Here is a 19,601-nt window from a genome sequence, read left to right on the forward strand (position 1 = left end):
ATGTGTGAAGCCCATTTCTGGTGTCCCCCGCCGTGATATTGCTGGAATATTGCTAAAAGCGGTGTAAAACCAAACTCAGTCAGTCAGTCAGTCTATTTATAGACTGCCATAAATACGCTGAGTCTGCTGTTTAACAACAAACAAAACAAGGCTACAATTTCCTTGTTTTGTTTTGTTCAACATTCACTTGTATATTCTGAAAAACCTGTTTTGAAAGTTTTCAAGAAATATGTGAAATTATTGACTTTCTTAAAACATTTTCACAGGAGGGTGATAAATGAGAAGTTTGTTGTTGGTGGTTTCGGTTCAAGGTTGTTTGTTTGCAGTGCATTGGAGTGTGGTGCATGTTCCAGAGCTCAGTGTATGAGCTGCACCATGCTATAGTCTGTATCAACAATGTCATGTCTTGGAGTGTGGTGCATGTTCCAGAGCTCAAGTCAGTGTATGTTGCACCAGAGCTCAAGTCAGTGTATGAGCTGCACCATGCTATAGTCTGTATCAACAATGTCATGTCTTGGAGTGTGGTGCATGTTCCAGAGCTCAAGTCAGTGTATGAGCTGCACCATGCTATAGTCTGTATCAACAATGTTATGTCTTGGAGTGGTGAGCTGTCTGATAAACTCCAGCTCTCAGCTGTGTGTATGAGCTGCACCATGCTATAGTCTGTATCAACAATGTTATGTCTTGGAGTGTGGAGCTGTCTGATAAACTCCAGCTCTCAGCTGTGTGTATGAGCTGCACAATGCTATAGTCTGTATCAACAATGTTATGTCTTGGAGTGTGGAGCTGTCTGATAAACTCCAGCTCTCAGCTGTGTGTATGAGCTGCACGATGCTATAGTTTGTATCAACAATTTCATGTCATGGAGAGCGGAGCTGTCAGAATGACAGATATTTTACCTGAGTCATGTAGTTTTTGGCTGTAGGCATATTGTAGGACTGTGGGGTCCGTGGAACCTTGGAGGCATAATTCAGTGTCAGAGATGTACCACACAAGGGGAATAACTTTTCTATAGCACCAAATATGGAAAACACATTGAAGTACTGTGTGTTATCAAGTTTGTGCTTTCTTGAAGGATGAATGTTACACTAGGCAGATTGCTTGAGGGAGTGCCTGCACTTTTCCATGGGTATAGGTCAGGGAGTTATAAGCGTGAAGCAGGGCCCTCCTGTGTCCTGGCAGCATCTTAAACATGCCACTGTGCCACTTGTGGTTCACATACTTGTAGTCTTGCAAGGAACTTTCGGTGCAGATGCAGCTGTGACATTAACTTACAGACTCAGCTTGAAGCTAGACACATTTCCAAATGAACTAGTTTAGATGTAGAGGTAGACTAACCTCTAGTCTCTGAATTTACCATATTATACAGGAAAAAAACAGTTCTTAAATTATTATCTTAGAATATAGTGAAAAGGAGTCAGGAGACATTCTTCATTTTCTGCCTGAAACTGTGGAAATCTAGACTTGACTTAAATTCTAGACTTGCCACATATTCTAAACTTGCAAGGGCTTTCTTTGATATATTTGTTTCAGGGTCCATGTGACAGACTAATGTAGAGGTTCCCTGTATATTGATTGTATTCTCCACACACACTGTAGGTCAGTGTTCACGAATGGTGTTTCAAAGTAACAGGACATTGGGTGCTGTAGGTTTCAGATATCTGTCTGACCCATTGAAAATTCACAGGACCCATAGAATAAAATTAAACACACATTTCAGATTTAAAATTTCTTATAATTGGCATTTAACATTACTAACAAACATAAGATTTATAAACAGCAAACAAGCGTCACATGTGACATGTGACATATGACAACTTCAGTCAAAGTCATTGTGAAATATACAGTCAGACACTGGCCGGCGGACTTCTATCGGACCGTTGGCGAATCTGCTGGATTTGTCAGGGGGTCAGACACTATTCGTGAACACTGTAGGGGAAAGAAGCTGACAGTGCTCATGCATCCTTCATGGTGATGTAGTATTGGTACATCTCAGTGAACTGGAGATTTAGAGCAGGTCCCCTGTACCCAATAGTCTTGTTACTTGTCACAGTGAATGAGTGAATACTGCCTGGCTAAAAGAATATTGGTTGACTAAATGAGTATTGGGTGTTTTTTTTTGTGAGCTGAGTGAATGAGTGAGCACTGACTGCCTAATGAATATTGGGTGGTAATGGTTTTGGGATTGCTGATCGTATCAAACAGGAGATTTGCTGCCATGGCATAGATCACTTTACTGGTCTATTTAGGATTTTATTTTACAGTTTGTCTCTAGGTTCGTCAGCACCATGAGTTTGTTTATGGCTTTCAACAATGCAGTAAACCTGCATTACTTTGAGCTTTCCTCAAGTTGACCATGTTCTGTAGCTGAACTATAATTCAAACAGACATTAAACCAACCTCACTCACTGACCTAATAGTGATCATTGGAGACTTAATTATTTATAGGCTGATGTCATACAGCAATAATGTGGGTAAATAGATTGTTAAACATATTAACCAAAAAACAACCCCCAACCAGGTGATCCCTCCCTTTTCAAAGTCTCGCATTACCTCACTCCCTCACTAACTCTCTGTGTTGGTCATATATAGCAGACCTGGTCATGTGGTGCTGTGACTCTGTTTTAGACGGTGGTTCAGGATCGAGACACGTCAGTTGGTGTACCGGAAGCGTTCCAAGGACTCTCAGACTGTCATGGAAGAGGACCTGAGACTGTGTTCCATCAAACCAGTTGTTGACACCGACAGACGCTTCTGCTTTGAGGTCCTCTCCCCCACAAGGTTTGTAGGTCACATGTAGAGCAACTTGGGGTAAATCTTCTGATGTTGTATGACCCCGCAACCACCCTTATTGCCAGCTCGATTCTGTTTCTTGCTCGGGGAAAATTCCAGGGTATCATAGGTTCCCAGCAAGCTCCTCAGCATCAAATGAAATGAGAGTTTAATTCCTAAACTAATGTGTCCATTTGCCTCTGTTGCAGGAGCCATGTGTTGCAGGCTGATTCTGATTCCCAGTGTCTCCTGTGGATCAACTCTATACAGTGCAGTATTAACAAAGCTTACAGGGAGACGCTCAACGCTCAGGACTCAGTTGTGAGTGTTAGTATCAGCACTGGCACCTCCTTCTGTTATAGCATGAACAACTACTTTCTTCTATAGGGGCGGTGGGGTAGCCTAGTGGTTAAAGCGTTGGCTCGTCACGCCGAAGACCTGGGTTCGAATCCCCACATGGGTACAATGTGTGAAGCCCATTTCTGGTGTCCACTGCCGTGATGTTGCTGGAATATTGCTAAAAGCGGCGTAAAACCAAACTCAGTCAGACAGTACTTTCTTCTATAAGTATTAGCACTGGCACTTTCTACTGATATGATATGCACAGGCACTTTCTTCTGTTATAACACAATTAAGTAACTACTTCTATCAGCATTAGCACAGGCACTTTTTTCTGATATGATACACACACTTTCTTCTGTTACAACAAGAACAACCACTCTCTTCTGTTAGTTTTAGCACAGGCACTTCCTTCAGCTATGAATTGATATGCACAGGTGCTTTAGTCTAATTGTATTAGCCAGTCACTTTCTTCAACTATGATATGCACAGGCACTTCCTTCTGCTATGATATGCACAGGCACTTTTGTCTATTGGTATCAGCACAGGCACTTCCTTCTGCTATGATATGCACAGGCACTTTGGTATATTGGTATTAGCATGGGCAGTTTGGTATGTTAGTATTAGCACAGGCACTTTCCCATGACTATAATATGCACAGGCACTTTAACCTGGCTATGATATGCACAGGTACTTTGGTCTGTTAGTATTAGCACTGGCACTTTCTTCTGTTATATGAACAACCACTTTTGTCTATTGGTATTATCTTGTCTGAAAGATGTACAGAGACACACAGCAGAGGTGGGTGGGGCACCAACATCAATCTGGAGTCCTATAACCCATTACCAGGCAGAATAAACACAATCCCACCATAGATGATAGCATCAGTGTGTAAACTGGGATCAGAGGAAGGGATGTCGATGAGGTGACAAGGGTCTTGTTTCTTGTAGACTGGCTCCAGTAGTAATCAGTGTGATGATGCTTAGTGTTTATGTTGGGGATAGAGTAGATGGCAGGGTGGGATGTATGTGGACAGTTAGGTGTGTAGATCATAGAAGTCCTCTGATTGTCATGCCGTATTTTAAATTTTTATAGCTAGGCTTGTCTAAGTGCTAAGCTCACTTTGTAGAATGGGACACTGCAGATGATAAAAACTTAATCAGTTTTACACAGATTTTGTTAATAGATTTGGTAGATTATAGCTCCACCTCCCCCTTCCTTGAAACAAGTGCTGAGATGATTGTAACTCAAATACTATAGCTATGACCTCCCATATTAATAGTGTAACATACTCATGAAGATGTAAGCCACCCATCCTTGTTGTAAGAGGCAACTAACGGGATCGCGTGGTCAGGCTCGCTGACTTGGTTGACACATGTTATTGTATCCCAATTGCACAGATCGATCCTTATGCTGTTGATCACTGTATTGTCTGGTCCAAATTCAAATATTTACAGACCGCCGCCATATAGCTTGAATATTGCTGAGTGAGGTGTTAAACAACAGACAAACATAATGTAACATGGCTTTGTTTGACCTGGCCCCGATTTCTCGAAACAAACTTAAGTCTGAGTTTCGACTTAAGTTAGAGTTTTTACTCAAATTTGAGAAAATGCATTTCCCAGAATGAACTAAAATCGATATTAAACTCAAACATAGTAGACAATTTGAGTTTGGTGGATAGATTACTGTAAACGTACTTATTTTCGCGTGGTGCAATTTTCGCGTAATTGACAGTTTAGACTACATCGCGCGGTCAATTCTTCGCGCAATCAGTAATTGCCGGAACTGCCAGCTGTCTCTTTGGCCGCCACTAATAGCAGTGAAAACAAACAGAGTGGCTTAACCTGTCAGGCGGCGTTTATTGCTTACTCACAGGAAATCCCTATCTGTGCGATATACTAGTACACAGTAATCCGTTTACTCACGAAAGAGATGAAAAACACATCAGTCTTATGTTCCGAATTCTGACGATCTGACGAATTAACTTCTACTGTATATGAAGCTCTTTGTGTTTTCAAACAAGCCGGGTTGTTGTGAATGAGATGATTGAGTGTTAAGTGACTATTTGCTTCATGATGTACTGGTAAATAAAATCTTAATGAATAAATAAAATACTGCTGTATTATTTCTTTCCGAGTCGTTTCATGGTAATCTGTTTTGTATCAAACCATCTGTCATGTGACCAATTTCCATGGCGGCCACAACACACATTGCTGTTTTCGCTAATTCGGCGATGGGATTTCGCTCATAATTTAATTATGTTTTGGGAAATCCATCACAGCGACAGTTAAGTATGATTCTTTATGCTACTATCAGTCGTCATTTTAAGATTCCCGTAGATTTCTGTCTTCAAACTTGATGTGTTATGGTAACAACTCAGGGGCGAGCGTGGCTGGACTGAATGAATGACAGGTTTATTCACGGTGTATAAATTTTCGCGCTAAAATGTTTTGCGCGAAATATAATACGTTTACAATACTTAAGTTGTTTTGGGCTTTTTTATTTAAAACATGCAGTTGAGTTAAAAATTCATCTGTTTCAAATTGTCCAACTAAGTTTGAAATATGAGTAAAAACATAAGTTTGTTTCGAGAAATCAGGGCCAGGTCTTTGATCTTCGTGAGTAGTATGTGTTTTGTCAGACTGTTCTGTACGGGTTCATCTGTTTCCTCTAGGATGAAGAAGGTGTAGACAACAATGCAGTACTGAACGGCGCCAGCTCTAACGACGTCAGTGCCATGAGATCTCCCCTGCAACCCAAACAGACCAAGGTCCAGGTGTAAGTAGCAGCACTGACCAGGACTTGGGCTAGAATATGTCACCAGCATCAGTTGTTAAGTGGGTTACATCACTGACTCTGTGTGCTGGCAATAAGATGCCTGACTCTGAGGGTGTGGGTTTGAATCCCAGATGGGACTCAACCTAATAGAAGTACTAGCATTGATACTTTACTTAGAAAGTATCATCTCAAACATAACATATGTTGAATATTTTCACTTGTATGTTGCAGAAGGCAACCAAGCTGTATTTGGTGAACATCGTACCTCACAGCTTTAGATACTGCTCATTATATTAACCATTGATTTCACCAGAGTGGTAAATGCCTGAGATATTATTTAGTGTTCCTCCCATGTTAAGCTGGCAAGCTATGATATTACTGAAATTGTTAAGGATGGTGTTGTGCTGTCTCATTGACTGAATCAGAAATGGTGGTACACTGTAACACGTGCTGCATGTGTTACAGACGGATGGAGCAGCTGTTCTCGGTACCAGGCAACGACCGGTGCTGTGACTGTGGCTCACCAGAACCTCGCTGGGCCAGCATCAACCTCGGCATCACACTATGTATAGAGTGTTCTGGTATCCACAGGTCAGTACTTCTTGTATAACAAGTCCTTGGTAGTCTACAAGGAAATGCCAGTAGTCTTTCTTAAATGTTACTAGTCTGGACTTGTTTCAAAATGATTTCCAGACTGTCATCATACAGCTTAAATATTGAATTTATGTTGATTTGGTACCCTGTATTCTGCCTTACAGATCTCCTCAGAGCATAGGGGCGGTGGGGTAGCCTAGTGGTTAAAGCGTTGGCTCATCACGCCAAAGACCCGGGTTCGAATCCCCACATGGGTACAATGTGTGAAGCCCATTTCTGGTGACCCCTGCCGTGATGTTGCTGGAATATTGCTAAAAGCGGCGTAAAACCAAAACTCGGTCAGTCAGTCAGTCCTCAGAGCATAGATTACAAAATGTGTTCAACTGAAGTCTAGAATGATTTGGCATGTCTAGATTGCCTCTGCTCAAGGCCTGAAACGAAGAATTGTTTGTAGATATAAAGATTCAAAATAACATAACTGTATTTCTGGGACTAACTGTCACTGTAGCAACCCTGATACATGTTGTAATACATGACTGCTAAAATTGTCATGTTGAGACAGGTTGTGATACAGCTGGAATATTGCTGAGCATTCTCTCACTCATTTTTCTTCTCCTTCCTTCAAGGAGTTTCGGGGTACATCTGTCCAAAGTTCGGTCCATCACCCTGGATGCATGGGAACCAGAGCTCATCAAGGTCATGGTGGAGGTCGGCAACGAGGCCGTAAATCGAGTATTTGAGGCTAAGGTGGACGAGTCTGTGGCAAAACGAGCAACACCTGAATCAAACAGGTGGGTCCAGTTTAAGCAGTATCGTGCTGACTTTAAGGTAGTCACAGGACTAGGTAGGCCTGGCTATGGCTGTGTAGTAAGTTTGTTGCAGAAGAGTGCCAATAACCTGGTTAAATTGAATTCCTTGTGTCTGGTATGTTGACAAACTTACCATGAAACTGGTGAAGAATGTTCTGTACAGTGAGGTAGTATACATGTATGAACGTTAGAACCAGTCTGTTCCACGTGTATGCTCATTTGATAATACATTTCATTTTTAATGTTGAATTCAAATATTTGCAAACCATCTTGAAGTCAATTCTTATAAATGAAAACAGTTAGTAATAGGAATTTCATTGTCTGCTTATTTAATTATTAACTCTCAAAATCAATGACATCATTCAGTGCAATAAGGCAGCCCAAGCCCTGCCCAACACACTATGAGGTATAAGATGACAGTGGGTGTTCCTCTTTTGCCAGTCCTTATTGTTATTGGATTAAAATCACCAGACCTTATTAATTAGCAAGACAATGGGGGATTACAGGGTTTACCACCAAGGATGACCAAGCCAAGAAAGACACAACTGATCTGGACTATCATTTGTATTTGTTATGTTCAGCACAACGTAACTGCTTACATATAAAAATTGATCAATTACTTATCACAATCATCTTACGTATCAATAACATACATAAATGTACACAATGATGGTTCATACACGATGGAGCTACATTCATGTCCAACAAAATGAGAAACTGCATCCCTATACTGTATCATAGTCTTCCATCCTGCTTGAAGATGGTCTTTCTCTCTGGTCCGTCATCTGTGTGCAAAGACCGATAGACTTCCAGATGGGTCACTTGGGCATCTATTGAGTGTGGCACAATGTGAAAACATTTCTTTCCTGTTAGTGATATGTGTTTCTATGGCATTGTATGTAATAAATGAGAGGTTCGAACATGTATAAATACATAACTAAACCTTGAAAGATGACACAGTCTAAGCAAAGAATGGAACAAATGGACCATAAGAATAGAAACGACAGCAAAACATTGCAAAGGGCTTTTCCTTTTCGAAGTAGAGAGTCTCCCACAGTGACTTTCATACATACAAGCATCATGTCAATTTGTCTTCACCCAGAACAATTCGAGAGGCGTGGATCCGGGCGAAGTACGTCCAGAAGGCGTTCGTGAATCATCTCCCTGACACCAAGACCACAGCTGGGAACAAGATCCGAAGCTGGAGTGTACGGAAAAAGACACGGAAATCTCCGGCCAGGTCTGCAACTAAGGAGGATTCCAAGGAAGATTCCGTGTCAGATTCTGAGGACGTCACAAGTGGACTTATGGAAGGTAGGAAACCTTTTTGAAGTTTTGTTTCTAGTTTTGGCTAAATTTTCCTGCTTATTTTCCTTTTGGCTAGTTTTGCTTATTTTAGCACATGCTTCAATTCAAATAATGATATGATTTTCTTTAGTTTAAAATTTATCTATGTTTTAAGATGGAATAAACTGAATATAGAGTCTACAATAGTAATCTGAATGTCCTGTGTAATCGTAAGTTATGAGCATGCTGTGTGCTAGGGATCCAAGAGTTGTCTCCCCTGGTGATGACTCCATCACTTGTAATTTTCTTTGATGGATTTACTACATTTTGTACTGTTGGTTTAATTTTCGTGTTGTAAATACATTTTGGCATGATTGACAGTGATTAATCTAATTTCAATTTCCATGTTGGTAATTTGCTGTAAAAGGATATTTTGTTAGCTTTACAGCTGCTTGTGTATGTTCACTGTCTCTGCGTTATGAATTTACTAACGATCTCCCTCATCAGTTGTGCATGTACTTTGACAACTCTTCATTTCAGGTGTAGGCACAGTGTGTTCATTTAATGTGAAACATCAGGCATAAAATGTTGTATGAACATGTAATTTATGTTCTGTAAATTGTAAAATATTTGACAGGAATATAATTGTAAATGTAATATATTAAGACATATATCAACCGGTGTATATATATTATATTGCACACAGAATCATGTATTTATCTATGAATGACCCTGCACAGTTAGCACCTCTAGGATTGATCCCTGCACATGCACTAGTACACATCTCTGATTTGATTTATGCAAACTGTTCTCTCTCTCATAAATGACATCAGCCTGAAGACAGAGTCTTGTAAACATGTTCTGTCAAGGTGGCTCAGCTGACAATAGTCCATATCCTAACACCTTTATCTACCGTATATGACCGTCTATAAGACGACCCCATGGATAAGACGACCCCCCAAACTTGATCCTTTAAATCAGTGTCAAAATGGTATGTTTCGTGCATAAGTCGATCCCCCGCGATGGGGTCCTAATCGCGGCAAACACAGGCCACAGACAACTGGCAGTTACCAATAATTATAACTTTGGTCCACATTATTCAAAGAATTCACATGTACTTACCATGATTCTAAAAGCCAAGGTCGAGCTGGTAGAATCAGATAGGTTTGACTGATGCAAGGGCTTAGAAAATATAACTGGAAAATATGTTCCTGCTTTGACAAGCAGAAATATGTTTAGATGATGAAAGTTGCAATGAGATAGTTGTGTAAAATATCAAAAAGGTTTCTTCCTAAATGTGAAGTAATGCTGGGCATACGCACTTGCTCGTAAGTCAGAGGCTTGTGAAAACTTCTTGTCCCTCAGGGCCCCGTTCCTGAAAGCGATCGTAAAGCTAAAATGATCGTAACTCCCATACTTTAACATTGACTTACGACTGTCGTAGCACTGCGATCGCTTTGAGGAACGGGGCCCTGTATTTTAACTAGTCTACACATGTTACATAATGAGCTGCAACACACCTCCTTGACTTTATCAAAAAATATCATGAAGCTCCCCACAAAATATGAGCTGTATTTTCATATCTTCCTAGGAATGTTATACATTTCTATATTGTGCACTCACTGCTGTATCTGTCCGACTCTTGACAGATCAGATCTCGCCACCCCTTCACTCACTAACCTGCTGCTTCCCCCGTTCCATTTTCAGCGGTACTGTCGGTGTCCAACACAAATAAGGACACAGACAGTGGGAACGGCGCCAGCTCCTCCGATGTTATTGTGTTTGGCACCGACATCCAAACATCGACAGAGTTCAATAAGAGTAAGCAGAAAAGAGGGGGATGTAATATTTGCATGGGAAATGATCAATCAACAATATTATCATTTACCTGGGAATAATCAGCAATAACGATTTAGTGGAAATGTTTGATTTATTACAAGGCATTATTCTGAATCTGAGACATAGGTGAGATATAGTTGTATAGTCTAACTGGTAATAGTGAAATCTTGAAAATATTTGTTGCCTCTATAGATATTAACACTTTGCTAGAAGCATAATAAGATGGAATTGAAGATGTTAGTCTCTTAATATTCAACCATTAGGTTTGGGTCCTGCTTGTAAGATCTGCAAAAAGTCTTTCAGCTAATGCTCTCTATGTGTGGCTTTTGCATCGGTAACTTCGGAACTGGTGCATATTCTATGCAGTTGAATAAAATGAATTCTTGTTATTTAAATTCTTGCCATTTCCTGTTTTATTGATGATCATAAAATGAGCTGGTTGGGTGAACATACGAATTCTGCATCGACCCATGCTGTGAATGTAATTATGCTCCCATCACTAATGATGCATGTTGATATGAAGATGAATGTGAGAATGGCATGGTATTTACATCATACCCTTGGCAATACATGTACGCAATGCATGGGCAGTCACACATACTCCAGCTGTAGACATGAGACAGGAACATTGCAGCCATTATAATAGAATGAGCAAGTTATTGTTAACAAAGCATGGGCAGTAAGCTACTAACATAACAGTATGTTATGTCCTTTAGTCTGTATGAATAATTAGAATTTTAATGCTGTTATATGTGAAGATGATACATGCATGTTTGCCTGTTAGGTTGGGTTGTTAAGAATTGCTGGTCAAATTGTGACCCCTTTATGTTATACTTGTATGTATTTACTGCTGAAGTCAGTGAACAGTTGTCATGGGAATTCATCAGACTCGGATCCGATGTTCACAGAATCTCAGATTATTGCTGATCATGATCCATGTCTACCATTGTCACCAAACTCTCAAATATGTCAGAGATCTGGCACTTCGGGTTTTCTCCCTTCATTTGGTAGACAAATTGTGATATTAATGAAAATCACTCACTGTTGCCATGATGTAACTCAAATAATGTTCTGGTTGACCTTACCCCAACTCCCTCCCTCACTCACACTATGACATGTCTGAAGTACTGTCCCACAAAACCCACCAATTCCCGTCTAGACTCTACCATAAACTAGTATTGGTTTAATTTTCTTACAGTTTCATTCGGCACTGAGCTGGGTTTGGAAAGTTCCGAGGAGTCGGCAACGGAAGCTGATGAGGTTGAAGACCGCCGGTCCACGACGTCATGGGAGGACATGAGCAAGCTGGACCCGAACCTGCTGCTGTACAAAGCTGCGGAGGCTCGGAACCTTCCCGTAATGGCGGAGGCACTTGCACATGGTGCAGACATTAATTGGGTCAACAAGGACGATGAGATGAAGTCGCCCATATTCAAGGCAGTGGAGACGGTAGGAGACATTCTGTTGTTTGTAGAAATTAAGAAATCAAATCAAATCAAGATGTTTTCTCATCATTATCATAATAATAAAATTAATGATTAATTAAGATCTTACAAAGCATCACTTTTAAAAACTTGATTTTCGACTCAATTCACTGATCTTGTGACTTCAGTGAAGGACAAAGTCTCTTTCAAACTCGAGTGGTGTAGAAATGTATATGATTCCATAGATCCATGTATCACTGGGACATATTAGTGTGTAGAAGTCTACATTCACTGATGACCAGCTGTAGGAAGAGAAGGACAGTAGAGAGTTAGTGTGCAAACAAGTCGTATTCCACTTCTGGTATATTAGATTGTTTTCAAATTTGAGGACCACTTTCTTTGTGTTTCGGTGAGGTGCAGTGCAAGGTTTGATACAGATCTTGTCTATAGAATAGTCATTATTGTTGTTGTTCAGCTTAAGCTGGGAGTCACAGTCAGGGGTGAGCCTACTTACATTTTTGGGTTTGTTTCAATATTGTAATGAGAGCTTCAGGGACCTGTAGTATAATTCAATATCATGTTGTACTGTATTTATGAGAGTCTGCAACCAAGGCTGTTATGACTGTTATGTCCTTGTTGGTTTCAGGGGTCTCTGGCTGCCTGTGAGTTCCTACTGCTGAATGGAGCCAAGCTGGACAGAAAGGACAGCCAGGGTCAGACACCGCTACACCTCGCCACGGTGCACGGACACACAGGGTCAGTTCAGTTCTGGTGCAGATTTACAATGGACACTTCAAATTATTTTAAGGACATTTAAAAAGTGATGAGGCTTAGGCAACTTGACAGTCCTAGCCAATTTTTTTTTAAGTTATTCAAAACCAAAATTGTTGGTCTTCAATCTCAATTTGATGGTTTTATGGTGTTATCCTACTGATATATTATGCAGTAGTTTTGCATGGACACCACATTCGGACATTGTATACTGACATGGGGCTGGTCAGTCCTTGTTTTGTCCCCTTAATGTTGAGTGCCAGGCAAGGTGACAAAGTGCCATCTCTAGGATGCTTTAAGGCATCAGATGAGCTGGGGAAGAAAGTGGTTGTTGAACAACTTGAATCAACTTTGTTAAAACTGAAGAAAAAAAAAAAATTCATAAATGTGAAAAGGGTAGGTCTATTATGTTAATAAAGAATGCTTTATATTGATGAAGGCCACCAAGTTTGTAAATATGGTATTTTGACATGGTAGACTGACAAGTGTTTTATGTTAATAAAGAATGCTTCATATTGATAAAGGCCACCAAGTATGTAAATATGATATGCCAACAAACTGAGACTTGGTATGTTTCTTTACCAGTGAGAGGGTAGACACAATGCTGATCTGAAACACGGATGGTAAACAATTGTATCTGTCATTCATGGATTTCTCAATTTGATCATTTTTTGTATTGTGTTTCAGACAAGTGTGTCAGTTTTTAAAGCGAGGTGCCAATCAGAAAGCACAAGACAACAATGGAAAGGTAGAGAGTCATGGCCAGTTAGAATTCTTGTAACATATGTTGACTGATTGTAATTTGGAAAATCTGTAAATTTCTTTTGTAATGAGGCATTGCATTCTTGCAATTTGGACAATGATAAGGAATGAAAACAATGAGTTCATGAAAATTAAATTTGCTATAAAGGAACAGTTTGTGTGATCTTACAACAAGAAATAGAAAATGTAATACCTTATCTACCATCTCTTCAAATTTCCTCCCCCCCCCACCCCCAAAAAATTAAAAATATCAAGGAATTACAGTTCTTTAATTGTTTCCTTGGTATGACAATTTATACTGCGTCAGTGTATCAAAATTAACCTGACAATCAAGTGTTGTAGGTTTAGTGTATCCCTATATGTTCACATGTTGCTGGACACATCAGCCCTTCCCATGTAGTTCTACAGTAGACTGTTGTTAGTCTGTGGGGTGGTGGGGTAGCCTAGTGGTTAAAGCGTTGACTCGTCATGCCGAAGACCCGGGTTAGAATCCCCACATGGGTACAGTATGTGAAGCCCATTTCTGGTGTCCCCCGCCGTGATGTTGCTGGAATATTGCTAAAAGCGGCGTCAAACCAAACTCAGTCAGACAGTGTTAGTCTGTGATAAACAAACAGGGTACCGTTGTACAAAGTGCTAAGGTGATTGGTACCATGCATTAACAGTTAGCATTAACCTTAGCACTGAGGTTAACATTGTTAGAGCTCCCTTCAGTTTGATTACCATGGTTGTATGCGACTACACGTGGACTTCGATTATGTTTTCAGGACCCACTGTCTATAGCCATTGCCAATGCAAATGCTGATATAGTTACACTGTAAGTATGCAACGCTTTTGATTTGCAACACTAGAAGTATGTAGGATTTTGTAACCAAATTTGTGTGACGTATGAATTCATAGAAAATTGATTATTTTTTCTGCCACGCTATGAATAATTTAATTTAGTCTTGTACATATATGGGGACAAACTTAGGGTATAGCAATAAAAATGCTCCTGGGGTGATGGGATTCAATAGAAACATACACACAACTTTTGACTTGAGTGTTCTTGATGTTAATGTGCTCATCATTTTCTGTGTTTGTCAATTTCATGTGTGTTAAATACATCAAGCACTGGCTTCGTAATATAGACATTATTACAAGATGTCATTGATAGAAAGCAGTAGGTCTGCATGTGCTGTTCGGGCACCATGGTTGTAATTTAACCGTGCCCTTGGTTCTAACTTACAAGGCATGTCTCTCCCTGCACTGATGAGCACGGGTTCTGTTTCAGTCTGCGTCTGGCCAAGCTGAATGAGGAGATGAAGGATGACGCCTACAGCGGGAACCCTGGTAGGTGATTGACAGGAATATTCCTCATACCTCCAGGGGTTCAAAAAATCCCATCGCCCGACGTCCGGGACAAGTCAGTTTTCATTTCGGGCAATCAAATAATGGTATCTTTCTTTTCCGTGGGCTACTAGATCATCTCTGCTTGCGGTTTCAAACTGCAAATAAACTTGGATTTCATTTCATATCTGCTCAAAATGTAGCTATTAAATTACGCAATGATAATTAAGTAGAGTTATCCTTTTTTGCTATTTATCACTTCTCGATAAATAGTCCAGTGAACATTAACATCAAATACCATGTTGATGTATTCTTTCATAAATACATCATCATGATTATGTCATAAAAATCAGGGCAAGTGGAAAATTAGCCAGGACAAGTTACTTTCTTAAAGTGGCTTTTAATATTTTTTTTTTGTACCCCTGACCTCATACGTACATTTCCTGGATAGCCTGCATTGTTCTTATAATGCACTTGGTGCCATTGTACAAAACAATCTTAACACAAAGGTGATCATAACTCCCATACCTTAGCATAGACTTACGACTGACGTAGTGCTGTGGTTGCTTTGTACAATGGCGCCCATCAATGGTACTCCAGTCCTTGTGGCCCTTCGACAACCCTGTGGTATACGAGCATGAGGTAACACTTATTGAGAAGTCCTTAAAATTCTTAACCTCTTTGTTTGGTATGTTTCGGTCCATTGAGACATCCACACAGGCCATCCCAAAGTTTCTGCAACTTTAGAGCATTTATTTAATTTCATAGAAGTGTTCTTGTTTTACATGCTCTCAGAAGGTATGAAAACTTCATAATGAAAATCATGAATGGAATGTGTGATGAAAGTAGTACTGATAATATAAAAGTTCACGTATTAGCCAATCAAATCACTCGAAGGTGTTATGACACATTTGTGTCATAACACTATGTTATGAAACCCCTTTACGAACTAGCACGTGGGTAATATTTAAGGTTATGCTTCGGTTATTCAGGTGACGAAAGCAGCACTTTCAACGATGTCTTCCGGGATTTCACAAACATGGCGTCAAACAACCCAGAGAAGTTAAAGAGGAAATAACGTCTTTCACTAAACGTCTCACGAGGACAAAGTTGTAGAAGATAACACTACACAATGGCTGTATACTCATCTTCTGAATCTGTTTATGTTGTTAAGTTAGATGGATGCTTTTCTAAGAAAACAATGTCAACATTACTTGAATGATGTTAAAAGAATGACCATCGTTTTGTTTGAATGTCAGTGTTCAACTGAAGAACCAATGAGTATTTATGGCTTTATTAAGTCAAATCAGGAACAGAAGGAATGGATGTTTATGAAGTAGCTGGACCAACAAAAGAAACTCACCTTTGATTATTTCACTCAATTTGCCCCTGGGTTTATTCTACAGCCATGAGGGAGCGCAGGTTGGGTTTATGTAAGATATTGCTCCATTGAGGATGTCTACTGCTATGGTTTTGTGTTGACCCAATGGTTGATTTGCTTCAACAACATACTAGATGTTCTGTGCGGAGTTGCCTCCCTTGGACATGCCAGGAACCAGTTATTGTGGGTCAGAATCCTGGTCCACCTGATTATGTTTCTTGGTTTGTCAACACACTTGTTAGTGAACTAGGTGAACATCTTCGATATGTATCACTTCTGTCGTTTCCCCCACACTAACCTGATGTACTAATACAACTGAAATGCTGTTGAAAGCAGTATTACAATCCAACAGACTCACTGTTTGATGTGAAGCCATGGATCAAGGATACACTAAGACTAATCTCGTCAATGTTATGTTACGACATGTCAGTTACTGTCAAAACTGTGGTTTGTGCTTTCATTGATTATGACATCATAACATTGTGTTATAGTGATGTCACAGCACATAGGATTAACTTCCTGGTACATGTATGTATGTGTGATAAAATGGTGATATTTCTTGTTGCTCATGGAGATCCATAGTGACAAGATGAGCAACACACAACAATTAGTATTTGGGAAATAGAAGTGGGCATTCTTACTGGAGCTTTTGTCAGTGCCATTCAATACTTTCGGTGCTGTAAAGTAAATTTTCATGTATTCTCCCCCAACAATACATAAATTACAGACATCCATTTTGTTGTCCAAGCAGTGCTTGAATGTCTCAGTATTGATGGCCACAAGCAGCTCCATCCATAACAGTCTATATAACAATGTCTCCATGTTAAACTAGTTTTATACTCTCTTATGACTTTGTCCCTGGTCTATACCAATACGTATTGACTGTCTTGATGTCTCAGAGCTAAGCTACAAACCTGTGTATTGTATATAGAAGTATTATACCACAGCATCATGTTGCTTTAACAGTGATCACTGTTGTATATTGTAGCCAACTGTCAGACACACCTAATATATACACCAGTACTCTGTTGCATATAGGACAGCTTCCCCAGCATGTAGCACCTGGTTTCATTATGACAGACATTTATCATGTTCTGATATCATAAAAAGGCATTCATTGTTGGATATTCAGGTAATATTTGTTAAGCAAAACAAACAACCCCCAAACATGTTTTCTATTTCAGTCGGGGCGGTGGGGTTGGCTCGTCACGCCGAAGAACTGGGTTCGAATCCCCACATGTGTACAATGAGTGAAGCCCATTTCTGGTGTCCCCCGCCGTGATATTGCTGGAATATTGCTAAAAGCGGCATAAAACCAAACTCCGTCAGTCTATTTCAGTCCATCCAAAAATGTTTGAAACTCAGTAATTGGCAGTTTATCAGTGAAAGCCTGTTTGAACATGATGACTCTTATATCTACAGTGAAGGGCTACAAATTATTTTAGTGAAATTAAAATAGGGACAATACCAGATTTTGAACAACTCCAGAAGAAAGGTTTAGGTTAAAGACTCATAATTAGTCAGTATTTGAATAGATGACAGGTCATTATTTTAGCTGACAAAGTACATGGGCATTTATAAAAGGAAATACACAGTCTTTCTGAACATGTCCTATTTTGTGCATGTTATTACAACATGAAATAGCAATATGAAAAACTCTCAAGACTGACCCATGTCAAAGGACATGAATTCATTGTCCATGGAATTATGGACCTATATTTCCTGCTTGCCTACCAAATGGTATATTCTTTTGGTTAGATTTCAGCCAATGGATGGAAGTCTATTCAGTTAGTATCACCAAGTTTTTACAGCACAGTTTAGGTTGTGAAACTTTAGTGTTTGCCTTGTGATATTTTTCATTTGAAAATTGTCCAGCTATTTTGCGAATCATATTGACACCAAGTGGCTTAAAATGTCCATCAACCACCTCAAATGTTATTTTCCTAATCCCATTTTCACATGAGTGCTATTTTAGAAAAGACTTGTTTTACATTCACTTGTTCAGAAGTAGTTTGTGTGAGATTGTGGTCGTTTTGGTCACAAAAGTTTAACTGGCAGAGTGTTTTTGGTATGGAGGTCATGATTTTAAGATGTTGGTCTGATGCTGGTGTAATAATTTTCCTGAACAAAGTTGTGTGTATTTTCTCCAGGACCACTGTTAGGTCTCCAGGACACAGTAAGGTCTCCAGAATCACCATAAGGTCTCCAGGACCACTGTTAGGTCTCCAGGACACAGTAAGGTCTCCAGAATCACCATAAGGTCTCCAGGACCACTGTTAGGTCTCCAGGACACAGTAAGGTCTCCAGAATCACCATAAGGTCTCCAGGACCACTGTTAGGTCTCCAGAATCACCATAAGGTCTCCAGGACCACTGTTAGGTCTCCAGGACACAGTAAGGTCTCCAGAATCACCATAAGGTCTCCAGGACCACTGTTAGGTCTCCAGAATCACCATAAGGTCTCCAGGACCACTGTTAGGTCTCCAGAATCACCATAAGGTCTCCAGGACCACTGTTAGGTCTCCAGGACACAGTAAGGTCTCCAGAATCACCATAAGGTCTCCAGGACCACTGTTAGGTCTCCAGAATCACCATAAGGTCTCCAGGACCACTGTTAGGTCTCCAGATTCACCATAAGGTCTCCAGGACCACTGTTAGGTCTCCAGGACACAGTAAGGTCTCCAGAATCACCATAAGGTCTCCAGGACCACTGTTAGGTCTCCAGAATCACCATAAGGTCTCCAGGACCACTGTTAGGTCTCCAGATTCACCATAAGGTCTCCAGGACCACTGTTAGGTCTCCAGGATCACTGCCACAAAGTGATGCAGAGCTATAACTGTCAGAACTCACACCACCTAGTTTTAAGAACCTGAAAGACCAATGATATTTTTCACTTATTATTTATCACTTCTTTCACTGGTCCTCAAGACAACTAGGCACAGAAGTTCAATCCCTGAGGATGAAGAAACTCATGATAGTGGGTTTGAATCCCAATTTAACTCAGAACAGCACTCTAGGTTTGTTAGCACCATACCAGTCTTCATGGTTTCCACTGAAGCAGTATGTTTGTGATTTACATCACTGTTTCATCTCGCCAGGATATCTTCTGATATTGAATATATGTATCTCCACAATAGTCGTTGAAAGTTTATATCATAAACTCTGAGGTTTCATAGTTTGTGAAGAGTAGTAACCAGTGTCTAGAGTGTGAAAACTACAGCTAACCAACTTCAGGGACAGGGACAAGAATCCTGATGTCATGGTAACCTGTGACATCACAATGATTTGCATAGCATTGTGATTCAGTTTCATTGTAAGTACATCTAGAGCTGACCAATCCTGTGTAAGCCAGTTTGAATGTAACAAGTCTTTAGGTGTTGTCTTTACAATATTTACTCTCTAATAATTCACTTTCTGCAAAAAAAATGTGAATCATGGTCACAGACTGCTTTTTCATACTTGTCATGTTTTCATTGCTAAATTGGGTACAATGTGTGAAGCCCATTTCTGGTG

At 40.1% G+C, this 19,601-nt stretch overlaps 1 protein-coding gene across 5 annotated transcripts in view; it reads left to right on the forward strand.

The window, feature by feature from the left end:
- Positions 1 to 17,359, forward strand: part of LOC124271896 (arf-GAP with coiled-coil, ANK repeat and PH domain-containing protein 2-like) — a 103,737-nt gene extending 86,378 nt beyond the window's left edge. For 2 of the 5 annotated variants that reach the window (XM_046707065.1, XM_046707064.1), the window contains exons 13-25: positions 2,629 to 2,781; positions 2,982 to 3,099; positions 5,789 to 5,892; positions 6,358 to 6,483; positions 7,113 to 7,277; positions 8,398 to 8,609; positions 10,290 to 10,403; positions 11,620 to 11,870; positions 12,492 to 12,601; positions 13,304 to 13,364; positions 14,146 to 14,195; positions 14,652 to 14,710; positions 15,700 to 17,357. In XM_046707065.1, the coding sequence (XP_046563021.1) occupies positions 2,629 to 2,781; positions 2,982 to 3,099; positions 5,789 to 5,892; positions 6,358 to 6,483; positions 7,113 to 7,277; positions 8,398 to 8,609; positions 10,290 to 10,403; positions 11,620 to 11,870; positions 12,492 to 12,601; positions 13,304 to 13,364; positions 14,146 to 14,195; positions 14,652 to 14,710; positions 15,700 to 15,785 (1,609 nt within the window). In that variant the 3' untranslated portion in view covers positions 15,786 to 17,357. Of the gene's footprint in view, positions 1 to 2,628; positions 2,782 to 2,981; positions 3,100 to 5,788; positions 5,893 to 6,357; positions 6,484 to 7,112; positions 7,278 to 8,397; positions 8,610 to 10,289; positions 10,404 to 11,619; positions 11,871 to 12,491; positions 12,602 to 13,303; positions 13,365 to 14,145; positions 14,196 to 14,651; positions 14,711 to 15,699 lie in introns of all 5 variants that reach the window. The other 3 variants (XM_046707062.1, XM_046707063.1, XM_046707066.1) reach the window with 3 other exon arrangements.
- Positions 17,360 to 19,601: the final 2,242 nt, after the last annotated feature.

Source organism: Haliotis rubra, unplaced genomic scaffold (assembly GCF_003918875.1).
Source record: "Haliotis rubra isolate DU_JTF1 unplaced genomic scaffold, ASM391887v1 Scf164, whole genome shotgun sequence".
Classification (NCBI taxonomy): Eukaryota; Metazoa; Mollusca; class Gastropoda; order Lepetellida; family Haliotidae; genus Haliotis; species Haliotis rubra.